Raw genomic sequence first — 26468 nt, 5'->3', positions numbered from 1 at the left:
GGTCGCCTCGTCTCCTGTCAAGGGTTTGTTTTCAAATTTGAAAGCGGCTTTTTGGATGTCGATCTCTGACCCACACGGACGCTCGGCGGCTCAACTGGATTTCCTGTTAGCTTTCCCTCCAGTTAGCTCAGTTAGCTTGTTGTTGTATCTTCCACGGCCGTACTGTTGTTACCTTCCTTTACCATGCTAGATTTATGACATATTATTGCATTTATCCTTTGATAGTTTCAACATCAAAGACAAGGCAAACAGTTAATCAATTTTTATTGGTGATAAAAGCACCAATAGTGGTAGCTTTGTGGCTGCTTTTTTGTTCTTCTACTGACAGCAGGCTGTGCACTGAGAAGTTCTTCTTCTAAAAAAAGTATTATAGCGTTTATAAATTGCAGATTAAAGTTGTTCATAAAACAAGTTTCAGTTGCATGAGGAAATGCCAAAAGCAGTCCTTCATTTCAAGTTATGTTCTAGCTTTGGCTTTGTGACGCTTTATCGTGACTGTTAAAACAGGTCAGAATTGGTCTCTTGACGCAGTATTGAGACATTCAGTTGTTATTTTGCACACAATGTCCATCATGTCGGGCTGTAATCATTATAAATACAGTACATTTGAGTGTCATCCACGTATACGAACACCAAGACTTTTGCTTGAGGAATATTTCTGTATCTCGATGTCGTAAATGTACCGTTGCGCTTTGAGGGACAGCTAAATTACAAGTAATAAATGATTGCATGATTCTCAGATTACACATATTCTCATCTACTGTAGATTGAGATCTGCACCGGTTTTTGTTCGAGACAAATAGACTTTGGGTGAATTCCAATTCCTATCTTAACCCTCAATCTTAACCCTCAATCTCAAAAAATGCTCCCTCTAGTGCAAGTGCTGTCCCGATTCTCGAATTAAGTTGAGGGGCAAGTTTAAGGGCTGTATCGCCCTCAATATTGAGATTTTTCGAGACCACCCTTGGGAGCAAGGGCTACCCAGAATGCCGTGCGTGTTTTCACATAACAAAGATGGCGCCAATAGCAGCGAAATGAGTACGCTACAAATGAAGTATTTTCTTTGTTAATAGAGATATAAAAATGATGAAAACCATTGTATTATCTTAGTTTAGGCCCATATTATGGATTACTGACGTCATTGTCGCGTAACATTTATTTTTATTTTACAATCTTTTGTCAATAGTCGGCCGGTGCGGACAAGCGATGGTTTGCTATGGTTTACTTTTCAATAAGCCGTGGTGTGTGGTAACTGTCAGCTGAATATTTGTATGAGTATCATCTTATAACTGACTGACAACCTAATAACTTGACTGACAAACGGATCGTAATAAATAATCCTGACGTAAATGTGTTCTTCTTCTTCTTCTTTTTTTGGAGTTGACAGACTGGACGCAGCTTTCGCGTTATTCTGCCCCCTACAGTCTGAAGACGTATCTGCATTTAAGGGGTGTCCCATTTCTAAGTGACAAAATAACCCTCAACACTTGGTTTTGAGGGCCAGTTAAGATTGTGGGTTGAGCTTGAGGGTTGAGATAGGAATTGGAATTGGCCCTTTTATTATTGTAGCCTTTGCACTGCAGGATTTTGCAGTTTTGATCAAACCTCGTCTCACTCATCGGCCACGATGACCATCGGCCGATAAGGGTCATTCAGCTGTGGCTCAATCGAGAGTCTTTGGCCTGAATCTGAAATGATTCATTAAATTTAAATGTTGAATGTTGTCAATCACCAAGAAAGCCCATTTCCAAATGAATGCCATCACAATTATAAAGACATGAGCGGAACACACGTTCTCTTTAGAACACTGTGATCACGGCGCTCCTTCAGTGCCTGTGGCAGCTCCTCAGTCGTCAGACTCGTTTCACAGACGATAACTCATCTCGACTTTGTTTTGGTTTCCGTTCTTTTAATTTGCGCTCTAAATGTCTCCTGCTGTACTTTTGTACTCATCTAATGCTGTTTCTACATTATTCAGAGCACATTAAACTGCCTGCGGGTGTAAAATGTGAGGCTCATAGTTCTTCATTTGTTGCTACAGGATACCACCAAGACAAGCTTTGTTTCCCCCCACAGTTTTTAATTTCATGCAAAAACAATGCATCACTTTATTTCTCCGAGCTTCATCACAGTGGGGGTGTAAACCCTCTTACGTGGAGCTAAAGACCTGGGCTGGTTGCAGCCGTCATTGTGAGGAAAACACTGCGTACAGGCTTCGCTGGATGTCTCGTGAAATGTCGTGTATGCTTTCACTCACACAACGAGTTTTCGAGTGTGCATTTATAGGCCTCGCCGCAAACAAGCGCTCCGACTCCTGTGGACGTCCTTCACCTTTAACTGAAGAAGATCATGTGTGGTCAAAGCGTCGGCCGTCACGTCTGAGAGAAACATTCAGACTTCAGTGGTCGTCAGTGTGATGACACTTGAGGAAATCCTCCTTCCACTTGACTGGAATGGGTTCAAGGAGGATTTGGCTCAAAAGACGAATGAGCCTGCCAGGTCATACAGAGAGAGTGTGTGTGTGCGTGTGTGCGTGCGTGTGTTGATATATATACATATATATTCGTATATAAATATAAATACGTATGTATATTTGTATATATATACTTATATATATATATATATGTATTTACATATATATGCTTATGTATATATATATATATATATATATACAACATATAAATGTGTGTGTATATATACGCATACATACATACATATTTGCGTATAAATGTGTCTTTATATACATATATATGCGTAACGGTATCCGAAAGTCCGCGAAGTCCAGGAAAAGTTGTATTCTTGGCTCCACAGTGCAGCACAGAGTTCTCCACAAACTTCCAGCCTCAGGGGATTTACATTTTATATATGACGGCAATGTGCCGGCTAGAGTCGCCAAATTATTGTTTTTTCCAAATGCTAACTGCTGTTAGCTGCCGGAGCCTCAGTGACGCTGACGTAGTTTCCTGTGTCTCATTTGCATATTTAAAGAGACAGGCACTCAAAAGCGGGCGTTCTGAACAGGGCTGTTTTGGCAGAGTGATTGAACTGCTGTGGTGCTTCATCCTTAAGGTATTTTGACCAATGCATGTCACAGACATGTTCATTAGGACACCAGGGAACTAGGTTCACTTGGAGACATAGGCTATAATATGAGTCCTTTAAGAGTTCAAATAACATCAGATGCTTCTTCTCCGTCTCCACTGCCACTCAAGTGGATTTCTCGCTTCACTATTAATGTATGCAGTGATTTAGTGCCACACAAAAAAAACAAATTGAATTAAGCAGATTTTCATATTCCATATTCGATTAGATCCTCGTGATGATTAGTTTTATTGCGATAGTTTCTTTCGTTCTCCAAACACGAGTCACCAAACTCATACTCAAGTTTGTCATTTCTCTGTGAAAACTTTTTTCGGAAATGAAAAACTGTCGCCCGTTTGCTCGTCTGTAATGTAATATTTCCACATTTTGTTTGGATTTCATTAAGCGGAGGTGAGTAAAAAAAAACTATCCTACAGTGAGACACAGAAAGTTAACGGACACTTTTAAATGCACACAAACCTCCAGGTGTGTGTTAAACTGCAGCTCTCTCATCAAATGAATCTGATACTTAGATCATTTCTGCACTCAGCACGGTCTTGACTGCAACTGTTTAGCATTACAAAGTAGTACAAAGCATCCTGGGAGGTCACACTTTAGTTCAAATCTGCTCTGACTGCAACGTTTTACGCTGTTAAACCATCCGTCGCTGCATTAAATTAAATGTGATAACAGTTCTCATCGTTTCCTCAAAAAATATAAAAATAACTGTACGATCGTTCTGTGTTATGTTCCCAACCGCGGTCCTTTTCACGTCAAACTCCTCACACCCGACGTATTAATTGTTTTACGGGTGCTTGAACAGACCGAAAATAACATCTTCGAACGTCTCGACTCCTTCACGCCAACCGAAGCTAATCATGTGGAAAAGACGAGTCTATTAGTCATCGACTCGAAAAAATGAAGCTACAATTCAAAGAGGATTATAATGACACTAATTACCCTGCAGTAGGGAATACTGTGTACAATAACACGGTGCAGCCAATGCAGTTGCTGTCAGAGTCAATTACTTGAATCCACTAGAATCTCTGCAGTAAAAGCTTGTCTCATTTGATGTGTGCATTTGCCGTGCGTCTGGCTGCTTTATAAATAATTTGATATTACAGGCAGTTAACTTGCAATGTGCAAAATCTGAATATTCATTTTCTGAGGGAATTATCGGACTAAATTGACCCTGACTAAAGCGGCCCCTCGTCTTTTGGAATTCACGGTCTCAGTTCTCTCCCCCCCCCCCCCCCCCCCCCCGTTTAATAAATGGTAATGGGATGCTCGGCATCGCTCCGCTAACTGAAACTCGCCTCACTGTGAAATCCGGTGACCTCTGATTCATTAGCCGAATCTCCATTTGCGCAAGGGGCGCGTGTCATTGAGCGTCGGCGGGGGTTTTTTGCCGATGCCCTTGGTGGTGACTTCAGCTTCGTTTTGGAAAGCACAGAGTGAGACGAGGATCGTCGGGTTGACTTCTCCCCCTGTCACCGCTTCTCGGCGCCTCGCTTTAATTTCCGTTGAAATGAACGCGTGTATCTGCTGCATTATTTATTTCCCTCTTTATCCACTTTTCCGACCGATCGTGTGAAGCATTAGCATACTCGCGTGTGAACGTCAGACGCTCATATGTGCCGTCTCGGACGAGCGCAGCAGTTTCGGGCTTCGGTGCGCTCGTCTGCTTGAGAGGCAGCAGCTGAAGAAATGCAGACAAGAAGACTCTTGTGTGCTTTTAATCATGTTTCTACAGTAACAGGTTTCCAGTGGACTCAATAGAGTCTTGCCGTGAAAGACAGAAAGAGTGTTCGAGGAGGCAGGAAGGAGCTGTAAACTGCAATGCCCATGAGACTCAGTATTAAAGGTCTATTATGTTAAGAAATCCGTTGAATTAAATCATGAAGTGATCATGATATGTCATCAGAGGAAAAGGACACAGAGTTTTATTTAGTTTAAAGGTGCATTATGTAATAAATCTAAAGCAACTGGCCATAAAATCCTCCTAATATGTCAGAGACTCAGAAATAATGTTCATATAACAAACTGAACTCATTCAACTGCAGACTGCAAATCATGTTTATGTTTTGAAATCATGTTTTGACATGTGGCGCCACCTACCGCCGTTTACCAATCATTGCAGACAGTAAAGTCTCAACTGCCGAGCAACCATGGGTTGCCAGTTACATCAGAAAACGAAACCTAAAAGACCTTGGTATTTTAAATTTGAATGTAGTAACCGTTTTTGGCCACATCCGTATATATGGCACCTTTAAATATTCATTTATGGTCCCAAAAGAAAAAAATATATATTTTCCACTGCAGGAACTTTTCTCATTTACCTTTAAACCTTTGCGCATTACCACCCAAAAACTTTCCCTCGATGCCAAAACTCTGTGCCAAACACAGAAAAGAGAACCTAATTCAGAGTCTGGGCTTTTCAGATTACCAGGACCTCTAGAGGGGGCGGGGCTATAACATTAAAAGAATCAGAAATACACTCTATACATTGTTAATGTGATAAACGACTATCCTAGCTGCAAACGTCTGGTTTTTAATGGAATATGTACATAGGTGTATAGAGGCCCATTTCCAGTGTTCTAATGGTACGTTGTGTTTGCTAATCGCGTTAGAAGGCTATTGGATGATTAGAAAACCCTTGAAAACCCTTGTGCAATTACGATACGATAAAAACTACTTTGGACTCAACAATCAGCTTTAACTTTTTGATGTTGTAGCTTTGTGGGAAAGGGAGAGAGAGAGAGAGACGCCCTTCTAGACATCATCTGTTCCATTTTAAACACAGGTATCAACGAGAGCATCTGCAGCCGTTTTGGTGCTTTTTTCTATTCCGCTGTTCTGTGAGCTCGTGAGTGTCTGCTGGGTGCAGCTGTTTCACACATCACTGCCAGAAGGCACCAGTTCACATAAATGTTCACATTTTATCCAACGCTGCCTGAGGGCGCAGTCTTCTCCATCAAGGGCAAAAATAATACAGCATATTAGCATGAAGTGTAGCAGTTCAATCACTCTGCCAAAACAGCCCCGTTCAGAACGCTCGCTTTTGAGTGCCTGTCTCTTTAAATATGCAAATGAGACACGGGAAACTACGTCAGCGTCACTGAGGCTAATGGCAGCTAACAGCATTTAGCATTTGGAAAAGACATAATTTGCTGACTCTAGCCAGCACATTGCCGTCATATATAAAATGGAAATCCTCTGAGACTGGAAGTTTGTGTAGAACTCTGTGCTGCACTGTGCAGCCAAGAATAGAACACTTCGCAGATTCCGCTCTTCCGGATACTATTGCCCTCGCCTGCACTCTCGCGTTTTTTAGGGAAAAGTGGAGCTCCGGGAGACAACAATTCCTGGAATGTCTCATTGTGACGTAGCAATGAGTGCGAAAGTCAACATTGCGTGTGTGATCTCATGTACTTAGACTGAGGAGGACCACAAAAAAAAAATGTTTACACTTTGCCTACTCATAGGGCCTCCAAAGTCCCAAATATTAGTAGTAAAATTATTAAAAAGTCGAATATTCATAATATGTCTCCTTTAACTGTGTATTCCCACATTCAGCGTGCAGTCAGTGTACTCACTGCACAGGATAACATGAGTAACATGTGCCTTTGTGGGCTTTCTCCTGGAGGCTGATTGGTCATTGCTCGCGCGTTGCTTTTGTTGTGTTGTTGGAGCCTTTGAACCCCCCCCCCCCCCTCGAATGCTATCATTAAATAAAGCTTGCAGATTGTTGCAGCATCTGTTAATATAGCACGCTCGGTTGGATCGCCGAGCTCCGCGCTCTGCGGGGAGGGACACTGTCGAATAAAAGGCAGGAAACGAATGACACGTTGTGATTTCACATGCTCAGTTAAGTTTGTCCGCGGCGTCGAGCTGCGCCGCCTTGCCTGATTACTCCCGACAAGTTCCGCCTCACCAGTCCTTCACTGTCAACAAGTCCTCGTGGCAAATATCACACACGCTTTGATTTCTGGAGTCATTTGCATAATAACCGCCTCTCTGACACTGACAGACTCTGGAGAGGAAACTGTTTTTCTTTACCTCAAATCCTTTCATTTTTAACCAGGAGCTCAAATCTTGCAGGAGGTCAGGGTTAAGGCTATTAGCATATATTGCGTGCTAATTAGCATATACCGCGGGACTTTTGTTCCCCAAAAAAAAATGGCGGGGGGGGGGTGAAGGAGCGCCTCCGAAACCAAGTGCCTGATCGGTATCTGGTCGGAGGACGAGATCCAGAAGAAGCTGGAGTCATCCAGGAACAAGATGGCCGACGTAAAAATGCAGAAACAGCGGATGCCGGGAGGGCGGCTACGATCGTACAGTCGAGCAAGTAAAGAGGAGGGTTGTAAGCGACGCAGGTGTCCTGCCAGATTTCCGGGCGGTGTGTCTAAAAACATTTCATTCTACTGCTTTATCCTCCTCATGAGGGTCGCAGGGTCTCTGAGCCAAACCCAGCTGACATATTTTGCGAGAGGTGGGGTTTGTGTTTTTGGCGCTGAGAATAATGCTGCCATAATGCAGAATTAAAACGACATAAATGACAGAGAAAAGATGCCAACACAGTCTCTCTGAGTTATGTTAATTTCCACTAATCTTTTTTTTGTTTTCCAGTGTAGATGCTGTTTGCTGCTGATAACCCTTTGGAAGAGCCCAGTCTCCACTGGGTTCTATCAGGAGCGTCAGACAGAAAGTGTTGGCTCAAACTGGTTTTTAGTGGGAGCTCCAACAGGAAGTGGCAGACGTGTGGAGGAGGAGGAGGAGGAGGAGGAGGAGGAGGAGGAGGAGACGACGACAGGAGCAGCAGCAGAGAGAGACGATGTATCAACGCCTCGGCGTCGCCGCTGCGCTCTCTTATCTGCAGCGGCTCAGTGCGACAGAGAGTGCACAGACTCTAAGTTTAGATTCTCCCAGTGGAAACAAACCCACTGAGCGTGGAGGAGACGCTCCACCTGTTGATCCGTCTGTCACTCTGCCATGTGCGGCTCAATCAAAAAACTTTCCGCAGACTTTGATCTGTTGTCTAAAGTTGTGGCACTGAGGGGTAGAATGGCGACAAAGAGAACGTCCTTTAATGTCCACTAATGCTGTGTGAGTCCTGAAAGTAGACGTATTATAGCCTATTTCTCCAAGTGAACCTAGTTCCCTGGTGTCCGAATGAACATGTCTGTGACATGCTTTGGTCAAAATACCTTAAGGATGAAGCACCACAGCAGTTCAATCACTCTGCCAAAACAGCCCTGTTCAGAACGCTCGCTTTTGAGCGCCTGTCTCTTTAAATATGCAAATGAGACACAGGAAACTACGTCAGCGTCACTGAGGCTCCGGCAGCTAACATCAGTTAGCATTTGGAAAAGCCATCATTTGCAGACTCTAGCCGGCACATTGCCGTCATAAATACAATGTAAATCCTCTGAGGCTGGAAGTTTGTGTAGAACTCTGTGCTGCACTGTGGAGCCAAGAATAGAACACTTTGCGGACTACCGCTCTTCCGGGTACTATTGCCCTCGCCTGCACTCAACATCGCATGACGACGATAAAGGACGTAGCATCACGGTTAAATAGTGGCAGCCGTTTGTGCAAACAGAAACCGCTAAAAGCTAAATTGTTAGCTAAAGCCAGTTTGTTTTGAGCACATTGTAGGCTGTTGAGCTTTCTCTTATGGCTGATTTATTTATGGATCATGTTGACATTAGCATATTTATTTACATCCATTCCATTTTCACACAAAACTTAAATTTCACCCTGAGCTGATCAAAAGAAGAAAGCATCAGATCGGCCTCCAGAAAGGATCTATAACGTGTTCAAATCAAATGTGGGCGCGAGTCTTTTCTATGATAGATCTGAAGGTGGATCTATTTTGAAATGTTCTTGTTTAAATGGTTTAAATCAGTTGTTTGCGCAAATATATTAATAACGAGGCAATCTGAGGACACGTGACTGCAGCCAAACTTAATCTCCATGCCTCCTCCACGTGTCTCACTCTGCTTCAGTATTTCTCAGCCGTCTCTAATCGTGTAGTTTTGAGTGGAAGTAAATGATCTGTAGTTATAATGCAGCTCAAAAAGTCCCTGTTCAGAACGGTCGCTTTTGTGTGCCTATCTCTTTAAATGCAAATGAGACACAGGAAACTACGTCAGCGTCACTGAGGCTCCGGCAGTGTGTAGAACTCTGTGCTGCACTGTGCAGCCAAGAATAGAACACTTCGCGGACTTCTGCTCTTCCGGATACTATTGCCCTCGCCTGCACTCTAGGGACAAAGCGGAGCTCTGCAAGACAGTAATTCCAGGAATGTCTCATTGTGCGGAAGTCAACATTGCATGTTTTATCTCCTGTACTTAGTACGTAGTGGTGGCGCTGCTCAAATGAATGAGGGTAACACGGGGTGGAAGTTAACCTGGCTAAAGAAGAGGGAGTTTACAGCGAGATAACGGCGGATAAAGCTACGTTAAGAGATGTTAAGAGATGACTTTATGCTCTTGGTCAAAGTATTTGTGAAGTATTGTTTTTTTTAGTCTCTCTGTCTGTCTGTTTGTGTTTCCGCACTTGCCAAACTGACCACCAGAGGCCGCAGTGTGGTCAGTGTTTTGTGGTCCGCAGTGGAGGACCACAAAAACATGACTGAGTCATCTTTTTTCACACGTTGCCTACTCATAGGGCATTAGCGTCATATACAGTAGCAGTGGGAACCACAGGGTACCTCACAATACAATACTCAATACATGATCACGATACAGTTATTCTGTTATAATCGATATATTGCAAGACGATTCTATAGCGCTACATCGCGATATATGTTTCACGAAAGAAAACAAAACATCCGTGAAAAGTTAAAAGTGCAGGATTTCTCTATTTATTCACAACGTAGAGAGCAAGGTGATCGGAGATGGCAGACTTCACCCCAGACAAGCCCCTGGCGGCCTCTGGTGGTCAGTTTGGCAAGTCCGGAAACACAAACAGACAGACAGAGAGACTAAAAAAAACAATACTTCACAAATACTTTGACCAAGAGCATAAAGTCATCTCTTAACATCTCTTAACGTAGCTTTATCCGCCGTTATCTCGCTGTAAACTCCCTCTTCTTTAGCCAGGTTAACTTCCACCCCGTGTTTCCCTCATTCATTTGAGCAGCGCCACCACTAGGAGACATCAAGTAACATTTTTTAAAACTTAATTTACGATACATAATTCAACTTAATTACCAGCAAACTGTAACACTCAAGAAGCAAGGGTTATACACAATATTATTATTGTTATATGTAATACAGCATATAATAACATTACTTCAGGTGAAAAACTTATTCACTTGTGATTTTACACGACAGATTTATCTTCCCCCAAGGAAGTTTTTGGCAGCGTGAGACACCGGCTGAAACAGGCGTTTATAACCATGACATTTCATTTATGGCACACAGCGACTGTAACCATTAAGTCAGCCTGTCGCCCCTTTCACCGCCTCGTGGTTTGTTCCAAGCACCCGGGCAGGATTTCAGCTGTGCGTACACTGTCCTCCATTGTAGAATAACAATAGCTCCGAGGCGAGATTCCAGTTTCTGTTGTGCTGATGGAGCGGTCGGCAGCTCAAGCCTGCATGTGTTTATCATTTCCCCGTGCGGCCCAACAAGAATTAGTCGATATTAGCTCGGCCTTATCAGCGTGAGCCACAAAGAGCCGAGGTTGAAGTGGAACAGACGCCGAGGGGAAGAGGCTCCTCGGGGGAGGGAAAACGGCTAATGATTGTCCCCCTCTGACAGAGCCTGACTCTGGGCCTGAGGCGGCGCCTTGACAGCGTCTCTGTGGAGGAGCAAAAAAAAAAAAAAAAAAGCTTCCATGTAATTTCAATGTTAATGGAAAAGTTATTTCATCGTATATGCATGATCTGTGACATCCAGACCAACAGCAAGGTCACTGAAAATGATCATCACTCACGAGTCATCTGAAATGTATTGAAAATGTCAATTTTATTCAGACTTTGTGCAAATATACACTAGTTAATTGACTAGTGTGAATTATTCTATGGTGCTATTATTTTATAGCATAAATATATGTGGGTCCCTCGATATAAAGAAAGATATTTAAAAAAAAAAATACCACATTGTTTATTATCCTGCACTTTATGATCATTAGTATTTATTATGCCTTTCGGTGTATTTATATATATCTCTCTACTGTGCTTTCATTATTTTATGTCCTGTTATGTTACTGACCTGCTGGAAACTTCAACGTTTATCCTGGGCATCGAGTCGAGTACAGAAGGTATCTCGGTGTCCTTCTTCCCAGCCACATCTTCCAGCTCCTTCTGAGGGATCCTGAGGCAATCCCAGGCCAGATAAGACATGGCCACCTCTCCCCTTATGTTCTGGGTCCAGCCTCGGGCCATGAAAGGACCTCCGGTGGAATCACGGAAGCCAAGACTTTGTGACCCACGTGACCTTCAGGGCTCCACGTGGGAGTAGAATGTTGCTGCTCGAGTGGACTGTACTACTTTAAGTAAAAAAAAGGGGTTCAAAGGGGTTCCAATTGTAGGTTAGAAACCAAACCACTGCATCCCACTTCTTAAGCTTCGCCTCCCTTCCAAAAACCCAGGAAGTCATCTGGAGAGGAGCTGTGAATTGTGAAGGTCAGGTATGCAAGCTCCAGGTGGTCTGAGGGAAATCCTGGTGACTGACTTACCTTCAATGTAAGACTCTCCAATGCAAAAAAAAACTTATTGTAATTCCTAAAGCATGGACCATGACATTACTGCAGGTAAAACATGCGATTGATCATATCCAAAAGTTGCTTTACAAATTCTTACATGGAAAGGACTTTATATAGTGCTTTGTTTTGCACCTTATTGTTTATCTTTATGCAATAAGTAATTATGTAGGTCAATCATTTCCATGCATGTGAACACTATTTAGTTAAAGGCGCCGTATGTAAGAATGTGGCCAAAAACGTTTATTACTACGTTCAAATTCAAAATACCGAGATCTTCATTTTTCTGACGTAACTGGCAACCCGTGGTTGCTCGGCAGCTGAGACTCTACTGAGTGCAATGATTGGTAGACGGCGGTAGGTGGCGCCACATGCCAAAACATGATTTCAAAACATAAACATAATTAGCAGTGCAAAATATTTCTTTTAATGCAAATATTTTGTCTGTACTGTTGTTGTTGGTGAGTTCAGTTTGTTATATGAACATTATTCCTGAGTCTCTGTGACATATTAGAAGGATTTTATGGCCAGTTGCTTTAGATTTATTACATAATGCACCTTTAAAAGAACTAACGTTAACCTTGTCAGTCTGAGGTGTTCTCTGCCTTTATGTCACAGAGTAAAACAGGTTCGCCTGGTGTCTTGTCCGTAGTTAATGTCTTTCTAACGTCCAGTTACTTCAAAAACATGTCATTCTTCAAGCTGAGAGATTATAGACATTATACTTCTCCGACTGCGTATGCGTTATCCGTCTGCGTCACCACGTAGACGCCTCGAGCATTTATACTTCTGCGTCGTGGTGACGGACACTCGCTGCAATTTCCCGCCCGATCAGTAGGGGTCGCTGCGCAAGGTTGTTGTGCTTCTGGCTACATTGAGCAATGGCGTCCGAGAAAGAAAGAGAGCGAAAGACTGTTGTTGTTGAAACAGTGGCCGTTTCTCACTTTTCTGTGTGACGGAACGCAGTTTTAAGATAATTTGAGGCGAGAAATTGGCCATTTAGAGTCTAAACATGTGCTGTGTGTGTTAAGATATGACGTATTTATAGTTCGGCAGCGGCGTTATCGGCGGGGATCAGCTCCGCCTCTGTCAGGACGCCCGGAGCGCAATGAGAGCCGGCACAGAGCAGCTTAGCTCGGCCTGTCCTGAGGACCAATCGCAGCTCTTGCCGTCTCCGTTGTCCCCTGACGGAGTGACGGACACTTAAAAAATATTTTGTGCAGTCGGAGACTACGCAGAGGCTCTTCGACAGTCTCTGCGTCGACGCAGAGTCTCTACGTAGCTACGCAGAGCACTTTACGCAGAAGTATAAATTGGGCTTAAATTCAGTCTCACTGTCATTAATCTGGATTTCACAATGTTTTTCCTTACCGTTGTCTTCTTCTGGCCACGCACAAGCTTCAAAGCTCAGGAGTTAAGTCAGGCTTTAGTCGGACTAACACTATAACGTGATTGTATTTTTTTCCCCACTGTGATGTAAATGCAAGCTTCTCGGGTATGTGCGTTGTGAGGGAAAAGCGGGTTTCATCGTCTGCGCCGATCGTCACTGTGAATCTCCTGACGAGCCTGATTCTCCTGAACCAGAACTTTTTTTTTTTTGTCCTAAAGGAGGCTGCACACAGCATTGTCACTCGTCTGCTGCCTGGCGTTTTCCCTCCGCGGACGTGGATCGGATCCGATCTCAGCGCGTTATTTCACACGTGTCTGCTCCATCAGAGCCGTGATGGCCGCTGTGACTGCTGCCACATGGCTGAGGAAGTCTGAGCTGATAACTCACCCCCTCCAGCCCCAGAGCAGCTGGCATTTGGGGCTTTCAAATCTTAACCCAATCAGAATTTTTTTTTTCCATTGAGGTAATCCTGAAGCCTGTCAGAGAGCCGAGGCTGGTGAAATGCATCTGCCGGGGCAGCGCCGCAGATATCTAACACATTCCTTATGCGTTCTCCTCTAAGAGCACAGATAGGCCAGAGAGCGGCGACGGGCACGGAAAGTTTCTTCTGCAGAAAAGATATTTAAACATCAACAATAAAAGAAACTCATTTGACTTTTCCAAACGCTTTCCATTCGCCTCATTATGCCAGGATATGGCTGATAAAGAAAAGCCATTATTGAGGATTTAGACCAAAGATCTCATCTCAAAACTGTTGCCGATTTAAGTTAGGGGTTAGGATAATGCAAGGGAATGCATTGTGTCTATGTGTGCACACTGTAAAAAATGTCCGTAGATTTTACAGTTAAAAACTGTCAAACCATGACAGAAAAAGATGAAAAAATGACTATAATACGGTTTTTGTAACAGTGAAGTACCGTAAATATATGTATTTCCCAAAACAGTAATTTTTGCATATTTTTATTTTTATTCACATTTATCTACTGTTAAATAATCTTGCAATGTAGTAATTATGGAAATATGCCGTAATATTTTAAAGAGCCAAAACTGTATCTTTTGCAGGGTTTTTTTTTTGTAAAAAATAAGTTTTTATGTTAACTGTTAAACTTATTAACCATTGTGTTAATTACGCAAAACCTTTACTTATACAGTACTTTTACATTAAATATATGGCAAGGCATAGTTATTTATATGGTTGAATATGGAAAAATTCTCCAACCTTTACCGTGATAGAAGAAACAATTTTACCGTATTATGTTAAAAGTGTTTTTGTTTTTTTTAATGAATAAAGTGGTATTTTATGTTAATACAGGCCGTTTATTTCACATTACACATTATTTCATGGAGAAATGCTTTACTTATACAATATTTTCACGTTAAATATATGGGAAAAACACACTAAAAAGTTATTTATATGGTAGAATATTGAAAAAATCAACAACCTTTACCGTAACATCAGCAGTAGTTCTCTTATCCTCTTACCGTAATGTAAGAAAAGGTTCTACCGTATTTATAACAGTAGAATTCTGGCAACCACAGCTGCCAGTTTTTTACTGTAAAAACAACAGGGTTTTTTTTTACAGTGTGTGTATGGGAATGATGGATCATGTTGCCGACAGCAACAACAAAGATCTGTCTGCGAGAACCATTAGATGTTTGTGGCAAAAAAAAGGCGTTGCCCAGCATTTCATTTCCTCTCTGATTCTCCGATACGACGGGAACAAAAAACGGTGACGACGCGTGGCACCGGGGGGGGGGGGGGAGACGGAATAAAAGGAAACACCTGGCAGTTTAACACAGTCGCCTCTTTGTTGACTGTTGTTTGTGATAATCGCTTCAGCTTCCCCCGTCTGTCATTATTCATCCTTTATAGGGTCTCAGCGGGGGAGCTGGAGAGGCAAGAGTCACCTGTCCGCCATAGGAACCACATTCAGAGACAAACAACCATTCACTCCGACAATCCATTTACAATCAGGGCCCAGTCTGCATGTTGTTGGACTGTGGGTGGAAGCTCGAGTTCAGCCCTTGACTCAAAATTGCGAATTATGCCAATATTCAAACCAAGATTCAAGCAGCGCCAACCACCTCACCCTGACCTGCCCTAATATCTTAACCCTTCAACACCTTAAAATGTCATGTTTTTTTTGCTTATTTTAACATAAAAAGGGCCAGTAAATGTCCTCTGAGTCAGTGCTTTTGCCCATTTGTCCAGATTAACTTTCAATATTTAGCAGTTATTTACAATTAACTGCATGTTAAAATGGTGTATTGACAGGTTAAAATGAAGGTACATGAACATGTACTGATTGTGTGTGTTAAATTTGAAATGTGTACAAATCAGTATAAATGATATTTAAAATAAATAATTAAGTGAATTAAATAATATATTTGAGATTGGAAATCAAAGATATAAAAAATAAATAAATGAATAACTGAGGTCAATGAGAATTTCAGTGTTTAAAACAATAAAATCAAGAGTTGCCTGTTGTTCCATGTGATGGCCTCTAGAGGCCGCCGTCCCCCTCCAGCCTCACAGGAAACAGAAACAGACATGTGACATTTAACAGGAAGTAAGAAAAAAAAACTGCGTTCCGGCACAGTTGAATATATCAATAAGTCACGTTCTGCGACTTCTCAGCTTTCAGAAACCGTTGGAATTTTTCCCGATAGCGCAAACCGATGCGTAATTACGGTGACGCAAAGTGCGCTTACGCAAAATGTGTCGTCTGCGATACGCTCGGTGGTAAAAAGTTAAAGGAATACTTCACTGATTCGATGGCCAACTTCAAAAAATGAAAAAAAAAAAGTCATTTTTCAAGATTTGAATTGAATTTGAAATTCAAGATATGAGCTACAACACTAGTTCTGCACTTTTTAGACTCACCCATAGGGGGAAGAGACATTCATTCCCAGAATGTAAACCAGGTGTCCGCCATCTTTGCTAACAGTTACGACCGGTTCTGGCTCTCTTTAAGAGGTTTTATCACAACAAATGTGAATAAACCACACGTACGTATACAGCATGTTTGTGTAAGTGTGTAACTCCTTTGAAATAAAAATAGCTTGGCTGTCGTATAGTTTTAAAAGAAGCCTTTTGTAAGTGTACGGAATGTGATAATGCGATAATAAATCCAGGTGTGATAGGGAATTGCCTCAAAGTACAGAGAACATGTCAATGTACAGAGCAGAGGTTTTCTGAAACAGAGCAGCTTCTTGTGACCGACAAAGGGGGCAAATATGACTGATGTTCAGACTTCTTCTCTTCCCCTTCACCAATTCTGATGTTTCTGAGGTTTTGGATCGGTTTTAATCTGCGTCATCGCCTTGAAATGACACGACTCTGTCTCTCCGTCAGCGCACGGGGAATACGTTTCCCCTCCTCTGTCGCACACTGCCGCCTTCCTGTGTGACACTTCCATCAGAGGTTGTCACGTTGTCAAACTCTCTTGAACTCAAAACCGCTACTCTAGCATGGGGTTTGCGTGGAGTGACAAACCCTCATACCCAATTTTAAACCCCATGTTAGTGCAATTTGGAAACAGTTAACTTTCTATAATGTTATACCTGTACAACAAGCAGTGAAATGTACTCATGACTTCGCTCCAAGACTGCGCTGACACTCAGTTTAAGAAATGTGAGACCATAGGGTTTCATTTAGAAAAATCTTAGAAATTAGACAAATCTTAGAAATGTGGGAACATAAGGCTGTGGGAACATAGCACTGACCCCCACAAGACAGCTAGCTACGCTAATGCTAATCGAAAATGTAAAAAAATTGCGATGTGCCTAACGAGGTTGCACAGTGTTTGTATTATGCTAATGCTAATCCTAGCCTCACTAGCTTACCTTTGGAAACCGGTTAACCGCAAAATAGCCGTCAGACGCACTGCCTGGTGTAGCGTTGCTCGCGTAGCATGATAAATCGGCGTAAATTAAAATGACTCAAAAATAACGTGAAAATCAAGGATGCACACTCAATTTAAGAAATGTGAGACCATAGGGTTTCATTGTGAGAAAAATCTTAGAAATTAGAGAAATCTTAGAAATGTGGGAACATAAGGCTGTGGGAACATAGCACTGACCCCCACAAGACAGCTAGCTACGCTAATGCTAATCGAAAATTTAAAAAAAATTGGGTTGTGCCTAATTAGGTTGCACAGTGTTTGTATTATGTTAGCCCTATGCTAATGCTAATCATAGCCTCGCTAGCTTACCTTTGGAAACAGGTAAACCGCAAAATAGCCGTCAGACACGCCGCCTGGTGTAGCGTGCTCGCGTAGCATGATAAATCGGCAAACATTAAAATTACTCCGAAAAACGTGAAAATCAAGGATGAACACTCAATTTAAGAAATGTGAGACCATAGCGTTTCATTATGAGAAAAATCTTAGAAATTAGACAAATCTTAGGAATGTGGGAACATAGGGCTGTGGGAGCATAGCACTGACCCCCACAAGACAGCTAGCTATGCTAATGCTAATCGAAAATGTAAAGAAATTGGGTTGTGCCTAATGAGGTTGCACAGTGTTTGTATTATGTTAGCCCTATGCTAATGCTAATCGTAGCCTCGCTAGCTTACCTTTGGAAACAGGTAAACCGCAAAATAGCCATCAGACGCGATGCCTGGTGTAGCGTGCTGGCGTAGCATGATAAATCGGCAAAAAATTTAAATTACTCCGAAAAACGTGAAAATCAAGGATGCACACCATTGGGCCATGCTCAACCCATATCCAAAATCTTAGGTCGATCTGACTGGCGGTCAGCGAGATGTGCCCGTCACAGACACAACTTGCTTTATAGATAGATGTTGACAATGTTAGAAAATCGCTGATTTTACATCACAGCACACAGCACGTTGTTGATCCACCGCTGCCTCCATCGGACAATTCAAATATGCAGATTAAGATATTATCATATTATACTATTTAGCGACTTTGATGTTTGGATGTAACTAAGGGAAACCTCACTGTGAGCTTAAAATGCAGATTTTCTCTACGGAGTTTGGTGTGGAATGCAAATCATACGTATACCTATTAGGTCTGACTAATTCACCTGTTGTTTATTGTGGAAACTTTAAATTATTGATTGCTTTTGCAAATACAATTAATATGAGAGACTGTATTAGCTATGTTTTCTTCTTTTTCTTCTTCTCCTGTGTTCAGGCGAGCTTTGCTCGAGGTAGAGATGGAGGCGAGAACCTCAGGAACGAAACAGCTGCTGTCCGTCTTCTGCATCGTCGTCGTCGCGTTCATCCTAATAAGTGACGTATGTGCGACTCCACTCGTCTCATTTCCAGCCGTAATGAGCTTCACCTGCTGCAGATGGATGGTGATAACAGGCCTCGTGTGAAGTTGCCCTCGCGTCGACCCCTGCGATTTGTTTGGAAACACCTACGCTCGGTGATGAGGTCACCAAGGCGCGTTCATATTTCAGGTTTTGTCCTTTTGTGAAACAACGGCTCATTAGAATTCATCATCTTTATTGCCTTGCAGTGAACTGTTGCTCGTCTCCTCCCTGCAGCCTGCACAGGAACATCCTGTTCTTCGTTTATAACTGCTGACAAGGCTGCAGAGCCACTTATTTTAGTGAATATCTTTTGTTGTAATAAAAGTCATCACGTCCATGAATACATTAATCCCTCTGTAATCTGAGATATATTCTCTGATATGATTCAAAATGTGAGCAAAAACTCATTAAAAGTTACAGACATTAACACAATCATGAGTAATTAAATATATTTGTATATATAATATACATACATACTTGTAATATAAAATATAATTTGTATAATAAATATATTTGCTCAAGTCATAATCAAGTAAATTTTAGAGTTTAGATTTTTTGTACAGATTTAACAAATAAATACATGAATAACTGCAAGAGAATTTCAGTTTTTAAAACAATAAAGAGTTGCCTGTTGTTGCCTGTGATGGCCTGTAGATGTCGCTGTCGCCCTCCAGCCTCACAGGAAACGGACGCAGACATGTGACATTTAACAGGAAGTAAATAAACTGCGTTCCCGCGCAGTTGAATACATTCAATAAGTGTCTCCCGTTCCTGGATTATTATTAGACACAATGGACGAGCTTTACTTGGATAATATTGACGAATACGTGAACGACCACGATAAAATAGTAAGTCGCGTCTTGTGTCGTACGTTACGTTAGGAGAACCAAGCTAGCCACGTTCGATGTGCTAGCCGTTGAACTCCGTTGACAAAACTGTGCATTTTATGTTTGCTTGCATGTCATTCCCAATGTGTGTATCAGTGGGGTGTAATTTACAACGTCATATCATCCTCTGTGGTCTTTTCTCCACTTCGGCGTACGAATTGTCTTAATAATATGGTTACTTGTGTCGTAAAAATGTCGGTTTTTATGTTCGGGTTAACGCTTGTCATTGCAGTTAGCCGCCAACGGTTGTTACTTTGATGTATGGGTTCTATTAAATGACGGACAGTATTTAAGGTCTAAATCTCACTCGGGGAATAGTAGCGAACGAAAACACGACAGTTAATGTCAGATGAGGCAGATTCAAACGTCAATTTGTCGCTAATAATGTGCCGTTTTTATCTCTTTGGCTCCTTTTTCTGTGTTAAACCAGGTGTAAACAGTGTGTTTTTCTGTTCACCAGGTCACTTACAAATGGCTGAGTCTAACACTTGGAGTCCATGTCAACACTGCAAAACAGTGAGTGTCCCTTCTAATTAAAAGACGAGCAACACAACATGCATTTGTCCTCCCTGTGCACTACTAATAATCTAATATCTAAGATTTGAGTTTGTTTTAAAGTGGCCTTTTTAAAATGGTAAACACAATTCGGGCTGCAGCTAACGATTACTTTCATAATTGATTCATCTGTGGTTACTGTCTCGATTAATCGAGTAAAATGCCTTAAAATGTTAAAAAATAAAAGTGTTAATCGCTGTTAATCTGGAAATGATGATGTACACACCAAACTTATTCAGTTTGAATGATTTATTTGTCATGTGGAGCAAAGAAACTGGAATGTATTCACATTCAAGACACTGAAAAATCAGATTTGGCTTGTTTTAATGATTGGAAAAAACTATTAATTGACCAGATAATCATGGATCATCATTGGATTAAAAAGCTAGGACCACCAAAGATTTGGCATTTGCTAAATGAATTATTTGATTGTGAGACTGCTCGTGTCTCAGACGTGTGTGTGTTGGAGTCCGGTTAAATGTCACAGATGATTTGGTTTGTGTGTGTGTGTGTGTGTGTCTCATCTTCAGGATGCTTTTCCACTACCTGGATCACAAGAGGAAGGAAAGCTCAGGTCGGCTTCATGCCACTTACCTCGTGTCGGGGAAGTTTGTGGACAATGGGCAAACGGTGAGTCGCGTTTGTCACCGTTATATAAAACGTCTGTTTGAATTCCATTTACTGAGGGTTTTTTTGTTTTGTTTTTCAGAGCCACAAGGTGTCGGTTGTCAGAGAAGATCAACTGGAGGGTCGGTAACAAATGTCTCCCAGAGAATGTACTCGTTGTTGTTGTTGTTTTTCTACGAAACAAATACGTTTGGTTTTGTTTTACTCTGCAGATTTCAAAGCTAAGATGAGTTTAATCGTCAGCGAACACGTCTACAGTGTCCAGAAAGCTTTACTGAAAGACAGCAGTCCTCTATACGCTGTCGACTACGATGCTGTGAGAGACAATCTTAAAAACTGCAGCAGGTATGTTCTGTACATTAAGAGGAGACGATAGCAACAACAAATGCTTGTCCTGCTAATATTTCATTATAAAAGCCTTGTTGAAAAGACTTGATTGCTATAATGCTTGTGTTTTTACTGTTACCTCTTTCACAGTAAAGTTAGCTGGTATGCACAGAGTTTTGCGTTGTTTTTCATGTTTAATTAGGGGCCTCGCGCACTATTCATTCAAGGAAATCTTATTATTATTATTATTTATAGCCCTAGGGAATCTCAAATTCGACCCACTAAACGTGCGTGAAAACGTGCATAAATTGCCACGCAAACCAGAACTGCCGTAAAATTCGATAAAATAATGAAACGTACGGAAATCCAATGCAAAATGGCTCTGTAGCGCCCTCACAGGTCAAACGCCTATGGAGCGGGCAGAAATTTAGTTGCGCAGAATTTCGCGAAATTCGTTGAGAACATTGTCCGACCCATAACGAACAAAAAATCCTCTTGACACCATGACCTCAACTCAACAGAAAGTCGGCCATCTTGGATTTGCCGTATATCTTGGCGTTTTTGTGGCTGAACTTGCTAGTCTGAGGGCGTTTATCCTAGGAAGGAAGATGAAAAACGTGTCAAATTGTAGCGGGGGAATATCTCTGTATTGAATTGAATTGAATTGAATTCTTCCAACCAAAACTTTGGCACGTAACTCCTCCCACAGTTTTGCGAAAACCCACACACATCCTATATCAAACCATGCGGTTTCTTGGCCGTCCTGCTGGTAGCTTACCCGGCTTGGCGGTGGCGCTGGCGGATGCGAGGTCCCGCACAACGCTGCTTGCAGCTTTAATTGTATTTTATTTTCAAATGTGTCAAATGTGATGTCAAAAACTCCTCCTTTAATTGATATTTTGCATATCTAACCAGGGGAGACAAAAATATATGATTTACTGTTACTTTAACGTTTTCTTCCGCAGATACAGTGCGATCCGCTGCGCCAGCGCGGTGCCGGTGTCTTCTGTGGAGCCGCAGCACGCGAGACAACGGGTTCCCACACCGGAGCCTGCAGTGAAGAAACCCAGCGTGAACGGGGAGGCTCCTCTCGCCTCCAAACCAGCCGCCAAGCAGCAAAAAAGCATCATGGGAATGTTTGCGAACAGCAGCAGCAGCAGAGAGGTCAAGTCAAAACAGAAAGAAGAAGCAGATGCACCTGTGGTACGACTCTTCAAATGTCGTGTTTCTTTGTTCAGTCTGGTGTTTTACAGGCGTTTTGTTGCATTGCGTCCTCTTCCTCTACCTGACATTGTGGTTTGAAATATGTTTTTAGGTCGATGCCCCCAAGAGCAAACCAGCTGTAAAAGTCAGTCCAGTGACAAACTTCTTTGGGACTCAAAAAGCGAGTGAGTAATATTCCAATCCCAAATCTGCAGATATGAACGTTTCCTGAAAACCAGGCTCCTATTGGACGACACCAGCTGTCAGTCACACTCGTATTTGCTGTGCATATCTGTCTGTTTTCCTCAAAAATGGGAACATAATTGACAAAATTTACTAAGACCATCCATCCATCCATTATCTACCCCTTTATCCTGCACCAGAGGGTCGCGGGGGTCGCTGTGCCTATCTCAGCTGACATTGGGCGATAGGCGGGGTTCACCCTGGACAGTTTGCCAGTCCATCACAGGGCCACATATAGAGACAAACAACCATTCACTCACACACTCACACCTACGGTCAATTTAGAGTGACCATTTCACCTAATCCCCATATCGCATGTTTTTGGACTTTGGGAGGAAGCTGGAGAACCCGTAGAAAACCCACGCACACACGGGAACATGCAAACTCCTTGCAGAAAGGCCCTTGTTTACTAAGACCACAAACTCAAATTAAATCAAGTGAAATGTAGAAGCTAATTTTCTCACAGACTAACAATCAAAGTCCAGAGTTATTTTCGCCCCCCCTGGCAGCCATTTTGTTATATTTTCACTTCCTATTTGGCTTCAGGAGGAACGCGGATGACGACATCCCATATTTGTATACAGTCTATGAACCAGACACGGGTTAAAAATGTGCAAAAATAGGTCCTGAAGTTACATTTTCTGCTTTGTGTTGAGCTTGGTGCTAAAATATTTGATGTAATTAGGAAGACAGTAATAGTAGGTGGTAACTGGAGCTGCAACTGACGATTGTTTTCGTAATCTATGAATCGTTTGGTCCATATAATGTCAGAAAATGTTTTTGTCAAACAGGGAAATGACGATGTTTTCCAATGTCTTGTTTTGTCCACAAACCAAAATGATTCAGTTTTTATGATTTCTTTGTTATGGGGAGCAAAGAAATGAAGAAAATATTCACATTTGAGGAGCTAAAGCAATCAGAAATCTTGTTTTAATCATGGAAAAAAGCTTCAAACCGATTAATCAATTATCAAAATAGTTGACGATTAATATAGTAATCGATTAGTTGTTTCAGCTGTAGTGGTAACCATGTGGTCGGGTTGACTGTTTGCATTCAGAGTTTCAAAATTAATCTGCAGAAAAACCCGTCAAAAGTGTGAAGGAGGAAGAAGAAACCGCAGCAGCTCAGTCGTCGAGCGCAGCAGCAGCAGCAGCAGCAGCAGCAGCGCAGCAACGTCCCAGTTCAGCGCCTGAAGAGAAACGACAACAAGCTGCTGCTGCAGGAGAATCAACAACAAACTCCAAGAAAGATTCCAGGAGGTGTGTGTGTGTTTAATTTGATAATATTTATTAGTATAATTTGGTTCAAAGTGATCCTTCCAAAATCAACAGTTTTGTGGTGACTTGTGTGTTTAATTATGTATAGAAGAAGATGAGGCAAACAAAGAAAATAAAAAAGGTGCAGAAATCTGAGATTAAAGTCAGAATTCTGGCTTCTTTTTTTATACACTACCGCTCAAAAGTTTGGGGTCACCTAAACATTTTTTTATTTTTTTTCTATTGAATGTCACACATTTATTCATCAAAAGAGTTGCAAAGTGAATAGAAAATATAGTCAAGACATTGACAAGATTAGAAATAATGATTTTTAGAACCAGCAAAACTTTTCAGCTGTGCTAACATCATTGCACAAGGGTTTTCTAATCATCCAATAGCCTTCTAACGCAATTAGCAAACACAATGTACCATTAGAACACTGGAAATGGGCCTCTATACACCTATGTACATATTCCATTCAAAACCAGACGTTTACAGCTAACATAATCGTTTAGCACATTTACAATGTATAGAGTGTATTTATGATTCTTTTAATGTTATATTCAGTGACAAAAGGTGTTTTTCCTTCAAAAATAAGGACATTTCTAAGTGAGCCCAAACTTTTGAACGGTAGTGTATATATATCTATTTTAGTTTCACTAAAGTGTCATAAAAGTGTGTTTAAGGAGGAACTCTGTTCACTGCAGGCAAAATAAATACTTGAATGATGTTCATTGATTTGTTAAAGCAAAAGCAAGCGATTTGAAGACTCTGACAGCGAGGAGGAGAAAATGGAGAAGAAAAAGAGGCGAAGGATTAAGAAACCAGACCCAGACAGCAGCGATGAAGACGGTGAGTGCTTCACTTTGACGTCTTTGAAGCCTGTAATGGAGGACTTGGTCGTCGATGTGTTTCTGTAACGTTTTTTTCCACGTGTGCAGTCATTCCAGATTCTCCACAGCAGATGGAAGTTAAAGAATCTTCACCTCAGCCTAAGAAAGCCATCGAGCCTGTTTCACATGCACATGTATGTGTTTCCATATTCTTCTTCCCTTTTTTTTCATGTATTATTAAAAGTTAATTCCGCTGAGTGAACATTCGTTACTTCTTTTTTTTTTTTTTTTTTTTGCAGTCGAGTCTCCCTGCGATGAAGACAAGGAAAAGGAGACGAGTCATGAAATCTCGCACCTTTTTGGACGACGAAGGCTGCATTGGTATGAAAATTAGACCCAACTGGAAACTTTTGTGACTTTGGTCAAAATGTGGAAAACAGGGTTAGGCTTTTAATTTTGATGATGCCATCTTTTAGAATATATATATGTGTATGTGTGTGTATATATGTGCATATATGTAAATATTTGTGTATATATGTGTATGTGTGTTTATATATGTGCATATATATGTTTATGTGTGTATATATATGTGTATATGTGCATATATGTATATGTGTATATATCTACATATACACACGTGTATATACATATATGTTCATGTATATATGCATATATGTATATATGTATAAACATGCATATATGTATATACGTATATACATGCATATATGTATATACGTATATGCATGCATATACGTATATACATATATGCATGTATATACGTATATACATATATGCATATATACGTATATACATATATGCATGTATATACGTATATACATATATGCATGTATATACGTATATACATATATGCATGTATATACGTATATACGTATATACATATATGCATGTATGTATATACGTATATACATATATGCATGTATGTATATACGTATATACATATATGCATGTATGTATATACGTATATACATATATGCATGTATATACGTATATACATATATGCATGTTTATACATATATACATATATGCATATATGCATGTTTATACATATATACATATATGCATGTTTATACATATATACATATATGCATGTATATACGTATATACATATATGCATGTATATACGTATATACATATATGCATGTATACATATATGCATGTAGATACGTATATGGTCATCTATATATGTGTATGCGTATATATACGTGCATATATATGTGTATGGGTGTATATATATGTGCATATATATGTGTATAGGTGTATATATATGTGCATATATATGTGTATGGGTGTATATATATGTGCATATATATGAATATATGTGTATATATCTACATATACACACGTGTATATATATGTGTATATACATATATGTTCATGTATATATGTGTATATATATTTATGTATATATGTGTGTGTATGTATATACTGTATATACACACAGTGTATAGTTTATATATACATATATATATTTTTATTTTTTTCTAAATAGTTTTCCTTATTTCCACCCACAGTGACAGAGAAAGGCTACGAGAGCGAGTCGTACTCCGAGGCAGAAGAAGATGTCGCTCCTGTCAAACAACCTCCCAAGAATCCCTTCCCGGCAAAATCGGCGGCGAGTCGCAAAGAGGACGAGAAGAAAAGTCAGAAGAAGACGTCGGCAAATGCAAATAAAGGAACGAAGCAAGCGTCAATTATGGGATTTTTCCAGAAGAAATGATGGAGCGCGGCGGCGGACGGCTTTGACTGACGGGACACGACCGACTTTCTTAACTGAAACAGACGAGCTCATGATGGCAAACATTTTAATACCTGGAAACACTCTAAAAACATTGATCATCAATAAATTTTGTAGTAAAAAAGTATTTGTGCCTTTGTGTAAGAAATGCAATACTGTGATTATATTCAATGTTACATCTTTTTATGTTTCATGTTGTATTTTTAGTCATACGTGTCATGCGTGCTACGGCAGAGCGTTAATGCCACTCCAGCAAAAGTAAAAAAATATCACGTGGAAGCGTTTATATAATAAACCTCATGTTATGTGTAG

The 26468-nt window shown here is 41.0% G+C and overlaps 1 protein-coding gene across 1 annotated transcript; it reads left to right on the top strand.

Annotated features, from left to right (window-relative positions):
- Positions 1 to 19218: 19218 nt before the first annotated feature.
- Positions 19219 to 26138, top strand: pold3 (polymerase (DNA-directed), delta 3, accessory subunit; the record flags this gene model as incomplete). Its single annotated transcript, XM_083889876.1, has 12 exons — positions 19219 to 19317; positions 19817 to 19872; positions 20442 to 20541; positions 20621 to 20660; positions 20751 to 20883; positions 21831 to 22068; positions 22181 to 22253; positions 23390 to 23570; positions 24316 to 24419; positions 24509 to 24594; positions 24700 to 24781; positions 25933 to 26138. The coding sequence occupies exons 1-12, from the start codon at positions 19261 to 19263 to the stop codon at positions 26136 to 26138; spliced, it is 1356 nt and encodes a 451-aa protein (XP_083746002.1). The 5' UTR covers positions 19219 to 19260.
- Positions 26139 to 26468: the final 330 nt, after the last annotated feature.

Source organism: Microchirus variegatus (assembly GCF_963457635.1).
Source record: "Microchirus variegatus genome assembly, chromosome: 5".
In the NCBI taxonomy this organism is placed as follows: domain Eukaryota; kingdom Metazoa; phylum Chordata; class Actinopteri; order Pleuronectiformes; family Soleidae; genus Microchirus; species Microchirus variegatus.
The sequence above is the reverse complement of the archived record's forward strand: the minus strand, read 5'-3'. Positions and strand labels throughout refer to the sequence as shown.